This window comes from Mastigoproctus giganteus, chromosome 13 (genome assembly GCF_048544385.1).
Source record: "Mastigoproctus giganteus isolate SK-2022 chromosome 13, ASM4854438v1, whole genome shotgun sequence".
NCBI classification, from domain to species: domain Eukaryota; kingdom Metazoa; phylum Arthropoda; class Arachnida; order Uropygi; family Thelyphonidae; genus Mastigoproctus; species Mastigoproctus giganteus.
Window position 1 is genome coordinate 7,791,890 of NC_143587.1, and position 21,805 is coordinate 7,813,694.

Sequence of the window (21,805 nt, forward strand, 5' to 3'; positions counted from 1 at the left end):
GAACTTATCTTGGAAGCTACTAGGCTTTACATACCAACTAAGAAATATTGTTCAAGGTTTAGGCCAAAATGGATGTCAGATGAACTAATGAGGCATATGGCAGAGAAGAAAAATGCATGGGATACATACAAATTAACACATGACACAGAAGCCTATGATAGATACAAGTTGATATGCAACTAAGTTACAAAGGAAGTTAGGCAGGCGAAGGCAGATTACGAGAAATCCTTGGCAAGGGATGCAAAGAAAAACAGCAAAGAGTTCTTTACTTATGTAAACTCTAGAAGGAAGGGGATGAATCAGATTGGTCCACTTGATATTGATGGGTCAAGTGTTGATGATCCTGCTCAGGTAGCTAACAAACTAAATGAATATTTTGCATCGACATTCACACATGAGGAGTTATTCAGCGAGGGGAATGCCAGAGGTGTATTCAACTCTAGCAGTAAGCTACAGAATCTTGAAATAACTGGGAGTAAAGTGGAGGAAAAACTGTTGAAGATAAACACAAGAAAGGCACCCGGGGTGGATGGGATCTATCCAGTTATATTAAAGGAGGCAGCAAAGGAAGTAAGCAAACCCTTAGCCATAATTATGAGAGCTTCCTTGGACTCGGGGGAGGTACCCATAGACTGGAAATGTGCAAATGTGACCCCAATTCACAAAGGAGGATCAAAGGCTGACACAAGTAATTATAGACCTGTGAGCTTAACTTCTGTTCCAGAAAAATTAATGGAGGCACTGGTTAAAGAAGCACTGCAGGATCATTTAGACAAGACTTCAGTTATAGCTCAGACACAGCATGGTTTTGTTAAGGGGAAGTCTTGCCTGACCAACTTGTTTGGATACTATGATGCAGTCACAAAAGAACTGGATGCAGGGAATAACTTTGATATTATATACTTGGATCTTAGAAAGGCTTTTGATACTGTTGCACATGGAAGACTGCTACACAAATTGGAGCAGTGTGACATTGGAGGCAAATTGCTGCTATGGATAAAGGGGTGGTTGAGGGGGAGAAGACAGAGAGTGGTAATCAATGGACACTGCTCATCGTGCACTGATGTTATTAGTGGAGTCCCTCAGGGCTCAGTGTTGGGTCCATTATTGTTTTCTGTATTTATAAATGATATTGATGATGGTATATCGGGCTTAATGTCCAAGTTTGCAGACGATACAAAGGTTGGCAGGGTTGTCAAGGACACTACTGACACTATGCTGCTGCAACAGGATCTGGAAAGGTTGAGCAGATGGGCTGAGAGGTGGCAAATGAAGTTTAACATTGACAAATGTAAAGTACTACACATGGGAAACAGCAACCCCAGAGCAACGTATCAACTCTGTGGTACTACACTGACAGTGGTAGAGAATGAAAGGGACTTGGGGGTGGTTGTGCAGGCAGATATGAAGTTCTCTGAACAGTGCAGACGGGCTGCAAGAGTAGCTCATGGAGTATTGTCAATGATATACAGGAATTTTTCCAGCAGGGATAAGGAGGTGATTATTCCATTGTATAAGGCGATGGTCAGGCCACACCTAGAGTACTGTATACAGGTCTGGAGGCCTCATTTCAAGAAGGATGTAGAGCTGCTGGAACGAGTACAGAGAAGGGCAACAAGATTAGTGAATGGAACAAAGGGGTGCTCTTACGAAGAAAGGCTTAAGTTTTGCAAATTACAGTGTCTGGAGACTAGGCACCAGCGAGGTGATCTGATAGAGGTGTATAAAGCCTTGAATGGTTTAAGCATGCTCAATGCTGATGGGATTCTTCCTCTAGCTCAGAAAAATCACCTGAGAGGGCATAAATTCAAATTGAGGAAAGACAGATGTAGGATAGACGTGCGGAAATTTGCCTTTAGTCAGCGGGTGGTTGGTTGGTGGAACAGACTTCCATCCCTTGTGGTGGAGGTTGATAGCCTAAATAAGTTTAAGGCTCAGCTGGACAGGTATTTTGAACGAACAGAGGGGTGAAGTGGAAGTGGGTTTTTTTTTTTTTTTTTTTTTTTTTGGCTGATGCTGCATAAGCTTGCTTTCTTGCATCAAATGCATCAAATAAGCCTTATCAATAATTATCTTTTGCTTACTCGCAGAAAAAGTTTATGAATGTGACAATATTAGCAACTTGTTAGCATTAGTAAAGGCATACGATGCAAGAAAGCAAGCTAATACAGCATTAGCCAAAAAAAAAAAAAAATCCCATTTCATTCATCTATTCACTCAAATGGTTTGTCCAGCTCTTCCTTGAATTTATTTAAGCCATCAACTTCCAAAATGACAGATGGAAGTTGTTGTTTGTGGTTTTATGGCACAAGAGCTGATTCGGCTATAGTGCACCTGTTCAAGACAGATGGAAGTTTGTTCCAGCAATCAATTACCCGCTGACTACAGGCAAACTTTGGCACATCTATTCTACAACTGTCTTTCCTCAATTTGAGTTTATGCTCACTAAGGTTCATAATCTGAGCAGGAGGAAGATTCCCATCAGCATCAAGCCTGCTCAATCCATTCAAAGCCTTATACACCTCAATCAGATCATCTTGCAAGTGCCTAGTCTCCAGGTGCTACAATTTGCAGAACTTAAAGCCTCTCTTGGTAAGCCTTTGTTCCCATCATCAATCTTGTTGCCCTCTTCTGTACTCAGTCTAGCAACTCTACATCCTTCCTAAAATTAGGCTTCCAGACCTGTGTACAGTACTCAAGGTATGGCATAGCCATTGCCTTATACAAAGGGATAATCACCTCTTTATCCCTGCTAGCGAAGTTCCTGTATATCATTGAAAAGACACCACGACCTGCTCGGACAGCCTGTCTGCACTGTTTAGAAAACTTCATATCTGACTGCACAATTGCCCCAAGACCTTTTCATTCTCCACTACCCTGAGTTTGGTACCACAGATTTGGTACATTTTTCTGGATCACTGCTACCCATATGCAGTACTTTACATTTGTCAATGTTAAACTTCAGTTGCTACTTCTCAGCCCATCTGCAAAACTTTTCTAGATCCTGTTGCAGTAGCATACTGTCGTTAACAACCCTGAGAACCTTTGTACCACTGCAAACTTTGACATTAAGCTTGACTTTGACATTGTTGTTTTGTTTATTGATAAATAAACAAAACAACAATGGGAACAACACTGAACCTTGGATCACTCTACTAATAACTTTAGTCCATGAAGAGCAACGGCCATTAATTACCGCTCTCTGTCTTCTCCTACTTAACCATTGTTTTATCCATTGTAGAAACTTGCCCTTAATGCCATACTGCCCCAATTTGTACAGTATTCTGCCATGTGCAACAGTATCTTTCTGAAATCCAAGTATATGATATCAAAATTATCATTTGCATCCAGTTCCTTTGTGACCACATCACAGAATCCAATCAAATTGGTCAGATAAGACTTCCCCTTAACAAACCCATGTTCTGTCTGAATTATTACTGCAGTCTTGTCCAGATGATCCTGCAATGCTTCTTTAACTAGTGACTCCATTATTTTCTTCGGAACAGAAGTTAAACTAAGAGGTCTGTAATTACTCGTGTCACCCTTTGTGAATTGGGGATTCATTTGTACATCTCCAATCCATGGGGACCTGCCCTGAGTCCAAGGATGCTCTTTTAATCATGGCTAAGGGTTTGCTTACTTTCTTTCCCGCCTCCTTTAATATAACTGGATAGAGCCCATCCACACCTTATATAACTACAACAATTTCTCCTCTACTGACTCAACATTGCATTGTCTGTTATTACAAAATCATTTAGCTACCTGTTGGAGTTTAATAAACTTCTGCCCTCCACTTCCCTAGAGAATTCCTCATGTATAGAAGCAAAATATCATTCAGTTTGACAGCTGTCTGAGCAGGATCATCAACAGTTGAACCTTCGATATCAAGTGGGCCAATCCCATTCATCCCTTTCCTTCAAGAGTTTACATAAGTAAAGAAGTCTTTGCTGTTTTTCTTTGTGTCCTTTGCCAAAGATTTCTTGTAATCTACCTTTGCTTGCCTAACCTCCTTTGTGACTTGATTACAGACTAGCTTATATCTACCATAGGTTTCCGTGTTAATCTGAGTCTGATAATTTGTATGCATCCCATGCATTTTTCTTCTCTGCCACGAGTCTCATTACTTCATCTGACATCCATTTAGGCCTAAACTTGAACAGTATTTCTTAGTGGGAATAAAAAGCCTAGCAGCTTCCTTGATTACTTCCTTGAATGCTTCCCATTTAGAATTTGCTGTTGGTAACATCATCAGTTGGTTCCACTGTACATAATTTTGAGATCACTGTAGTCACATTTGTGAAAGCAAAAACCCTTTCCTTTCCTTTACCCCTGATGGTAGTTACATCGTTGAGTAAAACCCACATCAGTACACTGTCATCATTGTCACCTAGTGGTTCCTTTATCTGCGATTCTTAATGCATGAATAATCATTGCTGATAATCAAATCAAGAGTATTACTCCTTCTGGTTGCCTTTCGAACATGCTGCTGCAGAAAACAATCATCACATAAATCCACAAAAGTCTGACTAGTGTGCTTGTGACCAACCCACAAATTCTAGTCAATATCCCCCATTTTAGACATTCTGATTTACTGGCCTGCACTATTTCTCTGTATAGTTGTTCACTGAACTCATCAGAGTCATTCAGCCTATAACACACTCCTACCCTCATTTTTGTTTTCCCAGTGCTTATGCCACACCAAACTGACCACCAATGTCAACTGGATGCACTGCCTTAGATTTTATGCATTTCTTAACTAACAGCATAACCACTCCTCCCTTCCTATCCTGTATATTCTTTCTGTACACATTGTACTCCACAAATTCCAATTCTGCATTCCTTATATCTGCGTGACACTACATATGCCAACAATATCCGCCTTTGATGTATTGAACAGCATTTCAAATTCATCAAATTTATTTACTATACTCCTAGCATTTATGTACATGCAAGTTTACGTGCACCTGTTCTTACTTGTTGGTTAATAAGACTGAGGAAACTATGCCTGCATATGCATTAAAAAACCAAGCATCTTCAATTCCTAACTAGGGTATGCAGAATTTATTATTGCTATAAGAATTACCTAATTTTCATTTATTATAAAATATAAAAAAAAAAAAAAGTGAAGCAAAAATATTTTATTTTACTCAATCTGACTTGGTTCATAAAAGTTAAAAAATATAAAAACTTTATTTAATACATCTGTAAGTGTCTTTATAATACTATTAAACTTTTTACTGGGATTCTTATAAAGCAAAAATTGCTTTTTACAGAGGTGTTCAAAGAGCTGTTGCTGGTAATGATTCTGATGAAGACCAGATATACCTCCCTTCTTGTGGGAGACTTGAGTGAAGATGAAGGGGAGATAAAAAAAAAGTGTCTAGGGAAGTTGGGAGAAAAAAAGAAGCATTCTAATAATGTAAGTATTAATTACAGTAATACTGTGAGATAGATAGAGAGAGAGAGAGAGAGAGAGAGAGAGAGAGAGAGAGAGAGAGAGAGAGAGAGAGAGAGAGAGAGAGAGAGAGAGAGAGAGAGAGAGAGAGAATATTTATTGCAACATTCGATTGTAACTGGTTACAAGGTTAAGTACTGCAAATTCCCTTCATGGCCAGAAGGCCAGGGGTTTACAGATAAGGTGTTACAAAAACATTAAAGAAACAAAACAAAAACAAGATGACATTAAATTATATAGGAATAAAAAAAATGAAAAATGCATATACAATTTACAGCAGTGACTATTGCCCTCGCAGTTCATGGGAGAGTGCAGCAAGAGCACTGTCAGGATCGTTTCCCGTTATGCTCACTAATTAATTCACAGGAGTCTCCAACAGGGGCAGTTTCACTTGCGTTGATGAGTTGCAATGCTTTGTCAAGAGATGGTGGCACTACATCCCCTGTATTAGTTAAGGGGATTGGCAGATGCAGCTGACCGCAGTCTATGGAGTGTGTTGGGCCGAGTATCCCACATCTATATCGTCAGTTGACAGCAAATTTCTAAAGGTCAGGTTGATATCCTGGATTCGTCCGAGCATCTAGTATGGTAGGAAATGATCTGATAGGTGGAGGCTTGCATGAAGAGGGCAAATAGTTGGGGTAGCTCTGATCTCGGCAGGTGGAATCTCCTTCATTCTGGGCAGAGATCCCAGAATGAAGGAGATGTGATCAGACTGGTCAACATCTCTACTGTGATTATCAGTCTTTTTTTCATCAATGAGAGAGGGCAGTCTGGGGATTCCCAGGGCCTGGGCCATTTAAATTGTACAAATGTGGGGTGATAACCTGTGCTTGAGGTTACCCATTCGAGGAGCCAATATTCCACTGCCCAAATGGGTTTTCTGACCATGGGTGCTGCTAACATCCAGATTTCAGCTGCATAAAGTAGTGGGGAGTATATAATGGTCCTGACATATTTTGTTGCTGTAACCCTGTCTGAGACGCAATGCAGGCGTTGTTTCGCTCTCCATTTCAGGTGCGCCGCACGACTGAAGTTTGTCAATGTGCTTGTTCAATCTGAGTTTTGTGTCAAACAACCCCTGAATCTAAATGATAAGGAACAGTCGGGATGGAAACTCCACTGACGTTGGACGAGATGATTGTTGTTTCTTTCTTCAGGGAGTAGAGCATACACTTAGACTTCACTGGGTTAATGTTAAGGCCAAATTGTTTAAGGTAGCCCGCTAGTGCGAGGAAGACTGTTAATTTCCTCTGTGATCCTAGAGGGGTCTGTGTTTGCTTGGATGGTGGTCAATATTTTTAAATCATCCAAGATCATCCTTACATCCCTGTGCTTACAAGATCCAACAACTGCCAAACTCCAACTAAAGAAAATGAAGATAATCCATGTGTCTCAAAAAACAATGAAGTAACTAATAAAAACACTTTCATAACCTCCTCCAAAAAAAAAAAAAAAAAATCACTGCTGGCAAGATTTTTAAGACAAGGGGGGGGAAATCTGAACTGCTAAAGGAGTTTTAGTACCTCAAGATGTGTCCAACTAATGGAAATACAGTGGATTCCGGTTATTTGGGCCACCAGTTAATCGGGGCAGCCGTTTATTTGGGGCAAATCTTAAAAAAACAGAAACCAATCGAGAAAATAGTCAGGGCTTACTTTGCTTAATTGGGACAGCATGCCGTTTAATCAGGGCAGGAGACCGCAGCACTGGAGATTACCCTACGATTGTCTCCGACGGTACCACGTGGTTCGGTCGAAATTCTGGAGGTCACAACCATAAAACAATTAGCAGTCACCTGTTTATTGGGCTTTTCTGTTAGTGAAATCTATCATAAATGGATAGTAAACTCGATCTTATTGAATTTGCAATAATACCGACAGCTGGAATTCGGTGGGTTATTATGGCGAAATGTGTTTACACTTCCATGAAATCTTTAATCATATAAAAAAATTAATCTTCTCTTCATTCCTATTTTTAAAGCTTTGTAACTCTTTACTCCGTTCTCACTTGCGCATATCGTGTTACTTGCAATTTGTGTGTCCCGTGTTCTTTGTTATTGATTGCTTATCTTTTTACTGTTTTAAATTTTAACCACCACCCACAAATGTCAGTGAACAGAAATGTCAACTAGTCCATAAGTACATATTACAGTACATATTAATTATTCCGATTATCACGTATATTATTCCGATTTTCACATATTATTTAATTTTTTAATTGGTAAGGTAATAAAGGGTAAATTTGTGCTTAATATATCTTTGCTTTTATAGCCTGTGGATAATATTCCTCCTATTTTCTCTAATTAGAATCGCGGTTTAATAGAATTAAAATTCAATTCACGAACATGATCACAATGACCAGCACTTACTACACATTGTATAGTGAACGGTACTTTACTATGGTGAGTTCGTCGTAATGTGATTTGATTGTACACTGAACCAATTGTAAAAAAGGGGGGTACATTGTATTTTTAATTATTTACGTGAAACTTCGGATAATTGGGGCACCCGCTTAATCGGGCCAAAATGCACTAGTCCCAATGTGTCCCAAATAACTGGAATGGACTGTATGTCAAGAAGAATGCTACTTGAAACTCGTGGAAGAATTGGGAAAAAATATTTCTTCTAAATATTGGGCTCTTGTGACTTGTTTAAAAAGGATATGTTAAATCGCAGGACTGATTAAATTAGGGCCAAAAATATTTCGTTCCTTAAAAAAATGTGGGTCTACAAAAAACAGGGAAATTACAAATCCTATTTTTTTGAAGTAAATGGCCAAAGATTATCTGTGCAAACAGTGTTTCTGTTCTACTCTAAACAAAAAACCTAAATTCATTAGAAATATAATAAAAAAATAAAAAGAACTGTGTCGGTGGCACTATACAAGATGACAAGGGAGGAACAAACAGTTTAGCAAAATAAGAAGACTGAAAGTAAATTAGAAAACATATTGCATCATTTCTAGCCCAGAAGAGCCACTATATCACAAGAAAGAATAACAAAAAAAATTTCTACCAAGTCACCGTAACTTGAGAACTGTGTATAATTTTTATTGTGAACAGCAAACAAATCCTGTTTCTAGAAAACTTTATGAAATACAGTTTCATTTAATGAAACTTTCCTTCAAAAAACCAAAGCAATACACTTGCCACTGATATGGATACATTGCAGTTAAAGTTAAAATTATAAAGAAAATGAGAGAAAATGAAGAACATATAAGGTAAACAAGAGAGGTATTAGATAAACATCAAAAAGCTGCTGACAAAGCCTACACAATGAAGAGTAAACAAAGATAAAAACAAAGAAACCACGTTTTAAATGTTATTCATTTGATCTCTGGCAGTGTCTACCCACACTGTTTGTTGATTCTTCTATAGCCTTGTACAAGAGACCATTTATGGACTTTTAATTTAACCATACACAACATACACGTATGGCATTAGGCCTTACCAAAAAGGAGAGCTAATGAAATAGCTTCCTGTATTTGCACTCATGTACAAAGTTTTCCACCTGATGTCGGTGGCACTATACAAGATGACAAGGGAGGAACAAACAGTTTAGCAAAATAAGAAGAGTGAAAGTAAATTAGAAAATGTAAGAAAACATACTGCATCATTTCTAGCTCAGAAGAGCCACTATATCAGAAGAAAGAATAACAAAAAAATTTCTGCCAAGTCACCTTAACTTGAGAACTGTGTATAATTTTTACTGTGCAGAGCAAACAAATCCTGTTTCTAGAAAACTTTATGAAATACAGTTTCATTAAATGAAACTTTCCTTCAAAAAACCAAAGCAAGACACTTGCCACTGATATGGATACATTGTAGTTCAAGTTAAAAGTTACATTAGTGACATTTTACTCTGATGAGTGTGGCAGTCAGAATAGAAAGTGGCAGTCACATATGATAGTGATGTTTATGAAAGCACTGTCTACACTTCCCAATATTTTAGTTATATTTACTACAATATATCACAAATTCAGGGTTTCTGGACATTCCCATATGGAATGTGATGCTGTTCATACTTTGATAGAGTAAATAAAAAACTTAAGCTTGAATTCCCCTTAGTTTGCTGGAACTAAAAATAAATTTAAGGTGCACAGGATGAAACAAGAAGAGTTTTATGATTCTGCAGGACTTTTAAAGGGACCACAGGTGTTTCATAAAAGTGATATTGACAAAAAAGGTAGTACCATGACATTCAGCGGATGCAGTTCAGACAAAATTATGTTGGAGGTTTCAATTTGAAAGGAAGTTTATTACTGGAAGAGCCATTTAAAATGGTGAATTATAAAAGAAGGGGCCATTATTTATCTGATCTTCCCATAAACTGTGCCTACAACAAACCAGTTCCTATTTCAAATGGGAGGGGGAAAAAAAAAAAAAAAACACTGCTCTCTCTAGTTCCATGCATGTTTCATAGATTTTATAAATCTCTGACATCAAGTAATGTAACTGAAGACCCAGATCTGATTGAACTAATAAATATACTCAAAAGATTACTAATAATTTTTTTTAATTGTTAATTGAATCAGTTTATTTGAAAAAGGATATCAGATTAAAAAATTGTTCACATTATACAATTTTGTACTGAAATTAAAAAAAAAAAATTCACATTACAATAAAATAAATATATTATGTTTATTCTATTCCTTTTCAGTAATTCCTACTGTCATCCTGAGACTAAGTATAATAAAAATATAAACTATAAGTTCCATAATAAGAGAACTGAAGTTACTCAAAATGGCAAAATAGCTCATCTCCTCACAAACTCAGAACATTTATTGGTATAAAGGCAACTGAACTTTACACCAAATTATTCCTGCTTAGGAAACTGAAATTTCTATCTTCGGTTATGGGCATTAAATGGTACAATAAAAGAAAGTGTTATTGAATGGAATTATTGTTTCATTTCTTTTTGTTAATTTCAAACAATTTTTCAAAGTTTGTTTTGGCTCTTCTGAAAAGTGTTGATTTTAGGCATATGCCCATTTATACTGCTCTTGATAGATTTATTTCTGCTTAAAAAAATAATAATAAGAAGAAGAAAAATGTACATATATTCAATACTATTAGTTATTTACAGTTCGAGTTTATCTCAAAATTTTATTTCAAATTTGGCGTGCTTCACAACACGTAAAATTTGTAGCAGTCATCTAGAGAGAACATTGGGTTTTATGTTTATCACCTTTACTTTATGAAAACAATAATAAATCTAAACAACTAGGATAAGAATGTAGATGTTTATTGAAGAAAGATGAGTATCCAAAACTTTAAGCAAACATAGCTTCAAGAAAAAGCCAAATAATTACAAAGAGATAGTAAGTAACCTGACGGTTCTTCCATGCAATTTTCATAACCTTCAAAAACTATTGCAGTAAAAGTTTGTCTATATTTAGAAAGGTAGAAAAATTATCAGATTTTTATCACTAATTAACAGTTAATGCAGGAATGTTATTTTTCAGAGTCATCTGTCTGGTTACCCACCACTGGTAAGGACTGCAACCAGGCTGCCTCTCAGAAGCAACCACCAAGTGGAACTGAAAATGTAGTCCTTATCTGTCTCCAACAACAATGGACTGATATTTCCTTTTCATTGCTCATAGGAAACAGAGCTAGAATGTGCACCAACTTAGAATGAAGCTGCTTTTCAAATCAGCTCTTTTTTTTTTTTTTTTTTTAAGTAACAAGAATGTCATCCAGAAGTGAACCATTGTATATGGCTACTCCTCTAAATTTCAGCTTTTGTACATACATGCTCCTAAATTTCCAAATCATACATATGTAAGCACTGCATAGCAAATACTATTTTTCCTGATGAAATACTATGAGAAAAAGTTCAATTTTTTTTTAACACAGAGAAGTGTTTTTTTTTAAAAAAGTGAATGGCACCAAGATTTATCAGATATCACCTAAATATCATGCTTCACCATATTAAAATTTAAAAAATGCATTTAATAAAATTAAAATTATTTTAACATACTCATCCTCTGAGCTACTGAGAGAACCATTCTTGTTGCAGTTACTGGTATTGTGTTTGGTTTTACTTTCAGAAGTGTGTTCTAATTTCATGGACTCACTGTCTGTTTCCATAGTCTGTTGTTTCTGACTACTACCCTCTTTCGGCTTATACCTGGATGGAGCTGAATGTTTAGTTTGAGATTCCTTTTTAGATGAATTAGTCTTTTCATTACTAATAATTGTATCTTCTGCATTACTAGATACAGTAGATTTTAATTCTTGCTTTAGTTGAAACTTAGTACCACCTTCATCCTTCACACATGAAAAGAGAAAATATGTAATGAAATTATATTAGTACAAACAGTTTTAAATACATATTGAATTATAAGAATGAAAAACTTAAGTTCTAAAATCTGCATGTTAAAAAAAAAAAAAAACTACACAAAGAATTAATTTCGAAACCCAGAAAGTCCGAGTCTGCCTCATAATTATCATTAAGAGACTCTCTACCTCATAATAATTATCTAATTAGCATTAGTAGAGGCATACAATGCAAGAAAGTGAGCTTATACAGCTTCAGCAAAAAAAAAAAAAAAAAAAAACAGCGTGCGTACACTGTATGCACAAAAGATGTTTTATTTTATGTGAAAACATCCTTGGCTTGGAACAGGTTAAAGGGTTCGGCCTTCATAGTCAATACGTCTGCAGTTGGAAATTCTAAGAGAAGTAATGGATAACATTCTGGAGTGCACAACTTTACATCATTTTCAGGTGACCTTTTATACAATTTTAACGATTTCACGCTCAACTACTATTGAAACTTGTGGAGGGTCTAACAACAGGTGGCTGAGCTAAAATATAAATAAAATAAATTTTTTGTTTATACTCTGGGAAGACCACAGAGTCATAGGAGTCCACAACACAGAAAGAAAACAAGAAACAGCACCATATTTAGCAGTTACAGGCTTGAACACCAGTCACTGGCACCCTTGCTTCAGACCACTCGGCAACGGTGACCTCATTTTGTTTCTTTTCGGATGATGCAATTGAAGCTGGTTGTTGCAGTATAGTTTGTATAGTCCAGTGGTTCCCAATGGTGGTTAGCGAACCCCTGTGGGTTCGCAAAAGTGCTCCAGAGGATTCGCACTAAAAATTCTATAATGGCGTCTGCTTAAATTTACATAGGTATATTTTTGTAAACTACAAAATATAATTAATAAACAATAAAGTAAAATAAAAAAAAGATAAAAAGCAAAGAATTGCCAAAGAAAGAAACCACATTTCCCACGGTTCCTTATAATAAGTTCACTATCTTACAGTATATGATGTTAAATAAATATGTTTTCCATACTAAATTTATTTTTTTTGATCCTCAAAGGTCATTGTTATGTACAGGCACTTTTTTTTTTTTTTTTTTTTAGAGTAGTACTTACACTGAAGTCAGAAGTTCCTTTATCTGCAAAACTTAAAGACCAACACTATTTCTAAAGGTTATAACCACAAAATCTTTACTTAAGGTACTCTTGAGGTTGGTCCTTGAGGTTGTCTCAGACATTCTCTCAGATATGCCAGACAAGCTGTTCTTGCTACCTGGGAGTCTAAAACGCTGATGGAACTGATATTCGGGTGACACTCAAGTCAAGTGGACCCAATTTCGGCGAAGTCCGGACGGTCTATGACAGCCAAATCCTCTGCTTGCACCTTCACGATGGTGGGATTGTTAGTAATCCTGGGTATAACCTTCATGCACAAGTACATGGTGGGTGACCACCCAGGTGTGAACCAAGGTAAGCAGAGGTAACGCCGCCCCTCTATGTTACCAGGCAGTGCTAGGTGGTAGATGACTCTCATCAACAGGTCAAATACCACCACTTTGCTTATTGGAGGCTTGAAGTGGTGGAACCCATGTTTAGTCTCTAGAGCCACGTTCCGGCCAACCCTTCCCTATCTCTTCCATCATGCAGTATGATTGATGATTTTTGAGGTTATGATGAATGTCGTGGCGAGATCCAATATTCCTTACATTTCGAGGGTACAGCTCTAAAACGGTATTCGCAGGCCGGCCGCTAGATAGTACACCGGACCAAACCTATTGGTAACTCTCTAGGAGGCTTCCGGATCAGCTAGTGTATAATCTTGCTACCTCTACTCTGCCAGATAGTGACTGGAGGGAGTCCGAGTAGTGTGTATGCGGGAAGCATTGTCGAGGCCACATTATGTCAAGGATCTGGGTATATTCTTATCACATGTACGCCATATCCAAAAATTTCATTACTTCATACAGCATGTCCCACCCACCTTTTCTTACTATTGAATACACCATGAATTGTCAAAATAATAGAGCAAGCTTATCTGCGAAAAGATCTAAACCTCCCAAGGACTTCCTAATTCATTTCACAAATATACGTGGTCTCAATTCCAATCTCAACGATGTCCATTTCCACTTGCAGTCTTCCAAACCCCATGTGCTTTTTCTGACTGAATCTCAGTTATCAGTTGATTCAACTACTGCTCATCTCAGATGTCCAAATTATATGCTGTATGATTCCTTTCGCCTCAAATGTGGTACTTGTGCATATGTCCGTTCTGATATTCCCTGTCAGAGACTTAGCAATTTGGAATCTCCTCTCTTTGATCTTCTCTGGCTTAAAATCTCTCTAACTCATTGTGTAAAATTCATCTGGTGTCTCTACCATTCTCCCAACTCCACTAATCACTTGGAGCTCTTTGACTTCCTCTCTTTGCAACTTGACTTTCTCCAGTCCAACTTTCCTAACAGTGAGGTAATTTTCCTTGGTGATTTTAACGTTCACAACTCCAGCTGGCTTCCGTTTTCTAGTCACACCGACCCAGCAGGTCGAGATGCTGAGGCTTTTGCAATTACTAATGACCTACCACAGATTGTTCATTTACCTACAAGAATACCGGACAATCCTAACCATGCAGCCAACACGCTTGATCTTTTTCTCACAAACAACCCTTCTAAGTACAAGGTTGAAGTGAGAGGTCCTTTAGGCACTTCAGATCACAACTTGGTGATTGTCTCTTCTCCAATGGAACCTTTATCTCATGGCTATTCCCAACCTCGTATTGTTTGGCACTACAATAAGGCAAAATGGGATGACCTGCGAGACTTCTTTTCTTCTTTTCCTTGGTCTGATTACTGTTTCAAAACTTCTGATGTCAAGGTTTGCTCAGATCGTATCAGTGAAATTATTCTTGCAGGAATGGAATCCTTTATCCCACACTACACTTTAAAATCTCGTCCTTTATCTAAACCTTGGTTTTCCAATAAATGTGCTAAGGCTGTTCAAGAGAAGAATGTTGCATATCGTAACTGGCTTCTTGCTAATTCTACAGTTTCATTTTCTGCCTACACCAAAGCTCGCAACAATTGTAAAGCAATTATTAATCAGTCCAAACTAGAGTTTGAACAGGCTAAGAGTAGAAACTTGCTTCTTACCCTAATGGTAGCCGAGCATTCTGGTCTCTTGCCAAAGCTATTGGCCGCAACTTTTGCCCATCTCTGCTCCCACCTCTGTCCAAACCAGATGGTTCTGTTGTCACTTCAGCCAAGGATAACAGCTGACCTGCTAGCATTCCATTTTTCTTCCAGCTCATGTATTAATGATCTTGGTAAAAGACCTCCCACCATTCTGAACACGCTCCATTCAATGCCTCCTGTGGTCTTCCGTCAAAAGGATATCAGAAGGATTTTGATGAATCTTGATGCTAAGAAAGCTCCAGGTCCTGATGGTATTTCTCCACTTGTTCTCAAAACCTGTGCTCCTGAACTTACTCCTATTCTTTGCCGCCTTTTTTCACTTTCTTATTCCAAAGGTGTTTTTCCTTCTGCTTGGAAATTTGCTCATATCCAGCCAGTTCCTAAAAAGGGTGACAAATCCCTCCCATCCAATTATCGTCCCATTGCAATTACTTCTACTCTTTCTAAAGTAATGGAGAAATCAATTAACCGCCAACTCTTAAACTACCTAGAAACCTTCCATCTGATCAACGATCGCCAGTATGGATTCCGTCAGTGTCGATCCACTGGTGATATTCTGGCTTATGTTACCCATTTATGGACTAATTCAATGGAAAGGTTCGGTGAAACACAAGTAGTTGCTCTTGACATCTCAAAGGTTTTTGATCGTGTTTGGCATAAAGGTCTTCTAAACAAGCTTCCATCTTATGGTTTGCCAACTGTTTTTAGTAATTGGTTATCCAGTTTTCTCTCTGATCGCTCACTGAGGGTGATGGTAGATGGCTCTCTGTCTTCTAACTTCTCCACTAATGCCGGTGTCCCCCAAGGTTCAGTTCTTTCCCCCACTCTTTTCCTCTTGTATATCAATGACCTTCTTCCATTGACTGGAAATCCTATCCATAGTTTTGCCGATGATAGCACATTGCATTCAACTTTCCATTTTGAGAAACCTTGTCCAGCTCAATCAGCTTCAACTTCTCGAAAATCTGCTGCCAATTCCTTAAATGCCGATCTTCAGGTATTTCTCCAGTGGGGCAAAGACAACTTAGTTGATTTCAACCCTTCTAAAACTCAATCTTGTCTTATATCTCGCAAAAAGGATTCTTCTGCTCCTATGCTTATCTTTAGTGACACTCCGATTTCTAGGCAAAATGATATCTCTCTTTTGGGGATTACCCTGACTTCTAATCTCTCTTGGCACAAGCACATTACAAACATTGCTTCCTCTGCATCTAAAAAACTTGGTTTTCTCTTTCGCTCTCGGCGTTACTTTTCTTCCAAACAGCTGCTCACTCTGTATAAATCGCAAATCCGCCCTGCCATGGAATATTGTTCCCACATCTGGGGTGGTGCCCCCAAAACCTCTCTCAGGCTTCTTGATTCCATTCAGAAGAGGGCAGTTAGGTCAATTAATGATTCATCTCTAACAGAGTCTCTCCACTCGCTTTCTCATAGAAGTACTGTTTCTGCTGCATGCCTCTTCTACAGATACTTCCATGGGCACTGTTCTTCTCAATTGGCTTCTATAATTCCTGCTCTCTCTTTCAAAACAGTCCGAACACGTGCTGCCACCAGCCAACATCCATTTACCGTCCAACTTCAAACCCACAGAACCAACTTTTCGTCTTCCTCATTTATTCGTTCAACTGCCATTTTCTGGAACAACCTTCATACGTATTTCCTGAAAATTACAATCTACAGATGTTCAAGTCCAATATCAACAAATATCTTCTTTCATCTTCTCAACCTCCAACCCAAGCACGGTACTAAATACTATAGGTTCTAATACCTCTCGTGTTTGGGGTTCTCATAAAAAAAAAAAAAAAACTCTTTACTGATGAGAGTAGATTCAGTCTCAGCAGCGATTTTGGATGTCAGCTACTCTGGCATTGATCCTGCTCAAACCATTCAAGGCCTTGTACATCTCAATTAAATCACCTTGCAGGTGACTGGTCTCCAGATGCTGCAATTTACAGGATTTAAGCCGTTCCTGGTAAGAGAACCCCTTTGTTCCTATCACCAATCTTGTTGTCCCTCTCTGTACTCATTCTAGCAACTCTATATCCTTCCTAAAATGAGGCCACCAGATCTGTACACAGTACTCAAAGTGTGGCCTGATCATTGCCTTATACAAAGATATAATCACCTCCTTAACCCTGCTAGCAAAATTCCTATATATCATTGACAAGACCCCGTGAGCTAGTCTTGCAGCCTGTCTGCACTGTTTAGAAAACTTCATATAAGACTGCACAATTACCCCCAAGTCTTTTTCATTCTCCACAACCCAAGGGTAGTACCGCACAGTTTTAAGTTAATTGGAGGTTATTGCTACCCATATGTAGTATTTTGCATATGTCAATGTTAAACTTCAGTTGCCACCTCTTAGTCAGTCTTCAGTTGCCACCATCCTTACTGTCATTAACAACCCTACCATCCTTTGTATCATCTGCAAACTTGGACATTGAGCCTGATATACCTTCATCAATATCATTAATAAATAGAGAAAACAGCAATGGGCCCAACACTGAACCCTGGGGAACTCCACTAATAACATTAGTCCATGAAGAGCAGCGTCCATTAACTACCACTCTGTATTCTCCCACTCAACCATCCTTTTATCCATTGTAGCAACTTGCCCTTAACGCCATACTGCTCCAACTTGTACAGTAGTCTTCCATGTGCAACAGTATCAAAAGCTTTCCTGAAACCCAAGTATATATATCAAAATTATTTTTTGCATTCTTTGTGACCACATCATAGTATCCAATCAAATCGGTCAGACAAGACTTCCCCTTAACAAACCCATGCTGTGTCTGTACTATAACTACATTCTTGTCTAGATGATCCTGCAGTGCTTTTTTAACCAGTGAATCTATTACTTTCCCCTGAACAGAAGTTAAACTAACAGGTTTGTAATTCCTCGTGTCACCTTTCAATCCCCCCTTTGTGAATTTTGGATACATTTGCACATCTCCAGTCCTTGGGGACCTCCCTGAGTCCAAGAATGCCGTCATAATCACAGCTAAGGGCCTGCTTACTTCATTTGCTGCCTCCTTTAATATAACTGGATAGATTCCATCCACCCAGGTACCTTCTGTATGTTTAACTTCAGCAATTTCTCCTCCACTTTGCTCTCGGTTATTACAAAATCATTTAACTCCCTGTTAGGTTTTGATAAACTTCTGGCCTCCACTTCCTTACAGAATTTGTCATAAGTGAATGTAGATGCAAAATACTCTTTCAGTTTGTCAGCTACCTGTGCAGAATCATCAACAATCGAACCATTGATATCAAGTGGATCAATCTGATTCATCCCCTTCCTTCTAGAGTTTACATAAGTAAAGAAGTCTTTACTGTTTTACTTTGCATCCGTTGTCAAAAGTTTTTCTTAATCTGCCTTTGCTTGCCTAACATCCTTTGTGACTTGATTACAGGCTATCTACCATAGACATCTGTGTTTCCTGATAATTTATATGCATTCCATGTATTTTTATTCTCTGCTACATCTCATTAGTTCATCTGACATCCATTTAGGTCTAAACCTTGAACAGTATTTCTTAGTTGGTATGAAAGGCCTACTAGTTTCCAAGATTAATTCCTTGAATGCTTCCCATTTAGAATTTGCCTGGATCTATAGAATTTAAGAACTGTCCGAGACCACTGTAGTCACCTTTACAAAAGGGGAAACCCTTCCCTTTACTCCTGATGGTAGTTACACCTTTGAGTAAATTGCAAGTCAGTACACTGTGATCATTGCAACCACAGGTTGCACTGATCACAGTGTACTGACTTGCAATTTACTCAAAGTGCAACAGTGGTTCCTTTATCTGAAGATATTAAGAATCTCGTGCATTTAGAGCATGAATAATCACTGCCGATAATCAGATCAAGAGTATTACTGGTTGGCTCTTGAACATGCTGCTGTAGAAAACAATCATTCAATAAATTTACAAGTGTACGAGTGACCAACCCACAAATTCCAGTCTACATCTGGGAAGTTAAAATCCCACATTATAAGACAATCTGATTTACTGGCCCACTATTTTTCTGAATCCCCTGAATCACATTAGTTATCGTAGTCAGAAGATCATCTAAAGAGTGAGGTTTTGTTGAACAAACAATAGCATTAAGATTAGTAGAGGCATTTGATGCAAGAAAGCAAGCTCATGCGGCATCAGCCAAAAAAATATATATATATAAAAAATAAAGTAAAATAAATAAATAAAAAATAACCACTTCCACTTCACCCCTCTGTTCGTTCAAAATACCTGTCCAGCTGAGCCTTAAACTTATTTAGGCTATCAACTTCCACAACAAGGGATGGAAGTCTGTTCCACCTACCAACCACCCGCTGGCTAAAGGCAAATTTCCGTACATCTATCCTACATCTGTCTTTCCTCAATTTGAATTTATGCCCTCTCAAGTGATTATTCTGAGCAAGGGGAAGAATCCCATCAGCATTGAGCATGCTCAAACCATTCAAGGCTTTGTACACCTCTAACAGATCACTTCGCTGGTGCCTAGCCTCCAGACACTAATTCGCAAAACTTAAGCCTTTCTTCGTAAGAGCTCCCCTTTGTTCCATTCACTAATCTTGTTGCGCTTCTCTGTACTCGTTCCAGCAGCTCTACATCCTTCTTGAAATGAGGCCTCCAGGCCTGTATACAGTACTCTAGGTGTGGCCTGACCACACCTAGAGTACTCTGGGTGTGGCCTGACCATTGCCTTATACAAGGGAATGATCACCTCCTTATCCCTGCTAGAAAAATTCCTATATATCATTAACAATTCACAATGAGCTACTCTTGCAGCCCGTCTGCACTGCCAGAGAACTTCATATCTGCCTGCACAACCACCCCCCCTGGTCCCTTTCATTCTCTACCACTGTCAGTGTAGTACCACAGAGTTGATACGTTGCTCTGGGGTTACTGTTTCCCATATTTAGTACTTTACATTTGTCAATGTTAAACTTCATTTGCCACCTCTCAGCCCATCTGCTCAACCTTTCCAGATCCTGTTGCAGCAGCATAGTGTCAGTAGTGTCCTTGACAACCCTGCCAACCTTTGTATTGTCTGCAAACTTGGACATTAAGCTTGATATACCATCTTCAATATCATTTATAAATACAGAAAACAATAAAGGACCCAATACTGAACCCTGAGGGACTCCACTAATAACATTAGTCCACGATGGGCAGTGTCCATTGATTACCACTCTCTGTCTTCTCCCCCTCAACCACCCCTTTATCCATAGCAGCAATTTGCCTGCAATGCCACACTGCTCCAATTTGTGTAGCAGTCTTCCATGTGCAACAGTATCAAAAGCCTTTCTAAGATCCAAGTATATAATATCAAAGTTATTCCCTGCATCCAGTTCTTTTGTGACTGCATCATAGTATCCAATCAAATTCGTCAGGCAAGACTTCCCCTTAACAAAACCATGCTGTGTCCGAGCTATAACTGAAGTCTTGTCTAGATGATCCTGCAGTGCTTCTTTAACCAGTGCCTCCATTAATTTTCAGGGAACAGAAGGTAAACTCACAGGTCTATAATTACTTGTGTCAGCCTTTGATCCTCCCTTGTGAATTGGGGTCATATTTGCACATTTCCAGTCCATGGGAACCTCCCCTGAGTCCAAGGAAGCTCTCATAATTATGGCTAAGGGTTTGCTTACTTCCTTTGCTGCCTCCTTTAATATAACTGGATAGATTCCCATCCACCCCAGGTGCCTTTCTTGTGTTTATCTTCAACATTTTCTCCTCCACTTTACTTTCAGTTATTACAAGATTCTCTAGCTTACTGCTAGAGTTGAATACACCTCTGGCATTCCCCTCGCTGAATAACTCCTCATGTGTGAATGTCGATGCAAAATATTCATTTAGTTTGTTAGCTACCTGAGCAGGGTCATCAACAGTTGACCCATCGATATCAAGTGGACCAATCTGATTCATCCCCTTCCTTCTAGAGTTTACATAAGTAAAGAACTCTTTGCTGTTTTTCTTCGCATCCCTTGCCAAGGATCTCTCGTAATCTGCCTTCGCCTGCCTAACCTCCTTTGTAACTTGGTTACAGATCAACTTTTATCTATCATAGGCTTCTGTGTCACGTGATAATTTGTATGTATCCCATGCATTTTTCTTCTCTGCCATATGCCTCATTAGTTCATCTGACATCCATTTAGGCCTAAACCTTGAACAATATTTCTTAGTTGGTATGTAAAGCCTAGTAGCTTGCAAGATAAGTTCTTTGAATGCTTCCCATTTTGAATTTGCTGTTGGTAACATCATCAGTTGATCCCACTGTATAGAATTTAAATACTGTCTCAGTCCATCGTAGTTGCCTTTACGATAGCAATACCCCTTCCCTTTACCCCTAACGGTAGTTACCTCTTTGAGTAACTCCCACTTCAGAACACTGTGATCACTGCCACCTAGTGGTTCATTTATCTGCAGATTCTTAATGCATGAAGAATCACTACTGATAATCAAATCAAGAGTATTACTCCCTCTAGTTGCCTCCCGAACATGCTGATGTAGAAAACAATCATCCATTAAATCCACAAAAGCCTTGCTAGTGTGTGAGTGACCAGCCTCCAAATTCCTGTCAATATCTGGGAAATTAAAATCCCCCATTATAAGACTCTCTGATTTACTGGTCCACTCTATTTCTCTGTACAGTTTATTATTATACTCATCAGAGTCATTAGGCCTATAGCACACTCCTACTCTCAATTTTGATCTCCCAATGCTTATGTCACACCAAACTGACTCGACACTGCACTGTCCAGCGATGTTGAATGGCTTCACTTCCTTGGATTTTATGTGTTTCTTAACTAATAGCATAACCCCTACTCCCTTCCTATCCTGTCTATCCTTTCTGTAGACATTGTACTCCCCAAATTCCA

The 21,805-nt window shown here is 38.5% G+C and overlaps 1 protein-coding gene across 1 annotated transcript in view; it reads right to left on the bottom strand.

Moving 5' to 3' along the window:
* Window positions 1-21,805, bottom strand: part of LOC150075748 (uncharacterized) — a 205,196-nt gene that overhangs the window by 146,303 nt on the left and 37,088 nt on the right. The window contains exon 3 of the mRNA XM_090387601.1: window positions 11,440-11,729. Within this exon, the coding sequence (XP_090243727.1) occupies window positions 11,440-11,729 (290 nt within the window). The remainder of the gene's footprint in view (window positions 1-11,439; window positions 11,730-21,805) is intronic.